At 44.5% G+C, this 2,961-nt stretch overlaps 1 protein-coding gene across 1 annotated transcript in view; it reads left to right on the top strand.

Annotated features, from left to right (window-relative positions):
• Nucleotides 1-1,673, top strand: part of ADPRH (ADP-ribosylarginine hydrolase) — a 4,656-nt gene extending 2,983 nt beyond the window's left edge. Inside the window, exon 3 of the mRNA XM_007449136.1 lies at nucleotides 1,094-1,673. Coding sequence (XP_007449198.1) covers nucleotides 1,094-1,508 — 415 coding nt within the window. The 3' untranslated portion in view covers nucleotides 1,509-1,673. The remainder of the gene's footprint in view (nucleotides 1-1,093) is intronic.
• Nucleotides 1,674-2,961: the final 1,288 nt, after the last annotated feature.

A 2,961-nucleotide genomic window follows, 5' to 3' on the forward strand; every position in this document is an offset into this window, starting at 1 on the left:
TTTTTTTTCTGCATGTGGCATGTGGCATGCAGAATCTCAGTTCCTTGACCAGGGATGGAACCCATGCCCCCTGCAGTGGAAGCATAGAGTCAACCACTGGACCACCAGGGAAGTCCCTATGGCTATTCTTTACTGAGATGAACTTCCCTGCTTATTTCCTGGAACTTGTTTTTTCAGTGTTGTCTTGACACACAAATAATACTGTGAAATCCTAAAATTATCTAGAGATAGGTTTTTCCACTAGCTAATTAATAAGTGGTAAGGCCACATCTTCCCCTTTTTTTGAATTCATTTCATGTTCCCTTTCTTAGAATAAAAAGGTCCAGGGCTTCCCTGGTGGCGCAGTGGTTGAGAGTCCGCCTGCCGATGCAGGGGACATGGGTACGTGCTCCGGTCTGGGAAGATCCCACATGCCACGGAGCGGCTGGGCCCGTGAGCCATGGCCGCTGAGCCTGTGCATCTGGAGCCTGTGCTCCGCAATGGGAGAGGCCACAACAGTGAGAGGCCCGTGTACCGCAAAAAAAAAAAAAAAAGGTCCAGAGGCTTTCTAATGAAATCACCCATGGTCATGATGTTCCAAAGTTCTGTCTTAAAAAAAATAGTAACCGTATAAGGAGATGATGTGTTAATTAGGTTGATGGTAGTGATCATTTCATTATGTATATGTATATCAAATCATCATGTCATACAACCTTGAATATGTACAATTTTTGTTAATAAAATAATATAAAGTAAATAATAAAATAAAATACATAATGACAGGCTAAATACATAAAGTTCACCCTTGAAAGTTGATACTTGCCATGATTCTCAACTCAGGAAAAACAAACCTTTATTTCTCACCTTTAACTTGCTGTATATCTTCTTTATGTAGCAACAGGTATCAATGCCTTATTGATATCATTCCTTAGCAAAAATTTATTGAATGAATGTCACTTAGAGCTCATTTTGATTTTTTTATATCATATGATTTTAGTACCAGAAGTTGAAGTCATCTTGGAGCTTTCCCTGCTCACACATCTATCTGGTACCTTTCCTAATGGCTTTTGACTTTATTTTTTCAATTGACTGTAGATTTTTTTCCTTCCTACAGGTCTTACTTCCAAGACCAATGGGAAAAGTACCTAAAACTCAGAGGGATTTGGGATGGCAGATCAGCCCCTACCTTCCCCAAGCCTTTTGATGTGAAGGAGAGGGATCAGTTCTACACCTCCGTGAGCTACTCTGGCTGGGGCGGCAGCAGTGGACACGATGCCCCCATGATTGCCTACGATGCCATCCTGGCTGCAGGAGACTCCTGGGAGGAGCTTGCCCACCGAGCCTTTTTCCACGGTGGAGACAGTGATTCTACAGCTGCCATTGCTGGCTGTTGGTGGGGAGCGATGTATGGTTTTAAAGGAGTGAGTCCCTCCAACTATGAGAAGCTAGAATACAGAAACCGGTTGGAAGAGATAGCTAGGGCTTTGTATTCTCTTAGGTCAAAGGAAGATACCGTAATTACCCTTTAGGGAGTAGTGACATTCATTTCTGGTGGTTTCTCCTCTTGTGTAGTCCCTTTTCTGCTCAGTTTCACTTTTTTCAAAGTCAAGAGTCTTAACCTTGTACTCAGGGAATTTTGAAATAATAGTCCCTTGGGCACCTGAAGGTCAGTCTTTCCAAACTTATTCTGTCCTCGCCCCCCACCCCAAATCTACCCCTCTTCCTATCCTGAAGAGTCTTTATCTCAGTTTATGGCATTAGCGTTTCCCAAATTAGAAATCTCATAGCCTCATATTGAGTCTTCATTTTTACCATCTAATCTTTTACTAAGTTTTTTTCTGTTTGTTTTAGGGTGGGTTCCCCAAAGTGGACTCTGAAACAAGGATTTGAGTGCAAGTAGTTTATTTGGGGGGTGATTCCAGGAAGCACTGTTAGGAGAATGGGGAAGTGAGACAGGGAAGGGAGGGGAGCCAGGACAAGGTGCGTTAATGAGCATGTTACCAATGTGGGCAGTTGGGACTCGGTCCATCTGGGTCCTCTGCGTAAGGCACTCAGAGTTGTCCCACCGACTTCTATCTGATGTTGGTGGAGGAGCACTCCCAGGAGTGCTAACTCCCTGGTGCTTCCTGGCTGCCTCTTGCGCAAGCCAAGCATGAGTGTCCTCAGGTAAAGTCTCAGAGATGTTTGCAGTGGCAAAGCTGTATGGCGCATGGGAACAGTGAGGGGTATATGTGGGGTCCCGATAGCATCTGCTGGTTGGTTCTACCTCCTGAATATCCTTCAAATCTGTTATTCTTTTACCTTTTTGCACCAAGTATGTTTCAGCTGGATTTCTGCAATCCAAGCTACTCAAGTCTGAGGAGAGGCTGCTCCTAGCTGTGCCCCTCTCATTTCCTGGGCATGGCACTTGACATGGTGCCAGTTTGTTTTTGCCTATTTACTTGCCTTTATTCTCCTCTAGACAGAACCCAGCCTGGTGCCTGGGCACACAGGAGGTACTTAATCAGTATCTATTAAATGAATGTTGTTTATTAGCCTCCTATCTGGTGCCTCTAATTCCAGTACTGCCTTCCTCATCGCCCTCCAGAGTGATCTGTACAAATAACAAATTGATCATGCTGCACTTCTAATCATGTACAATGAATACTCACCCCCTTTCTTCATTCCTCGGTGCTCTTCCCTCTCCTCTTTCACTCTCAAGCCCCAGCTCAGGTAGCATCTCCTAGATGAAACCTACTCTGACTGTTCAGGCTCTCGACTCTCTCTCCTCACTGCACCCACAGCCTTCTGTCTCTAGCCCTCTCACCACACTGATCCTGTTGTGTGGTGATTGTGTGTCTTCTGGGGACGATCTCAGGCTACTTGTGAAGGCTTGTGTCTTATTCTTTTTGTGGCCTCCCCGTCTGGCCCTTTAGAGATATTCAGTATTTACTTTGGAAGTTCATCAATTTATGTTGATGTGAATGGTTTCAATATGCAGTG

The sequence above is a fragment of the Lipotes vexillifer genome, unplaced genomic scaffold, assembly GCF_000442215.2.
Source record: "Lipotes vexillifer unplaced genomic scaffold, Lipotes_vexillifer_v1.1 scaffold999, whole genome shotgun sequence".
In the NCBI taxonomy this organism is placed as follows: Eukaryota; Metazoa; Chordata; class Mammalia; order Artiodactyla; family Lipotidae; genus Lipotes; species Lipotes vexillifer.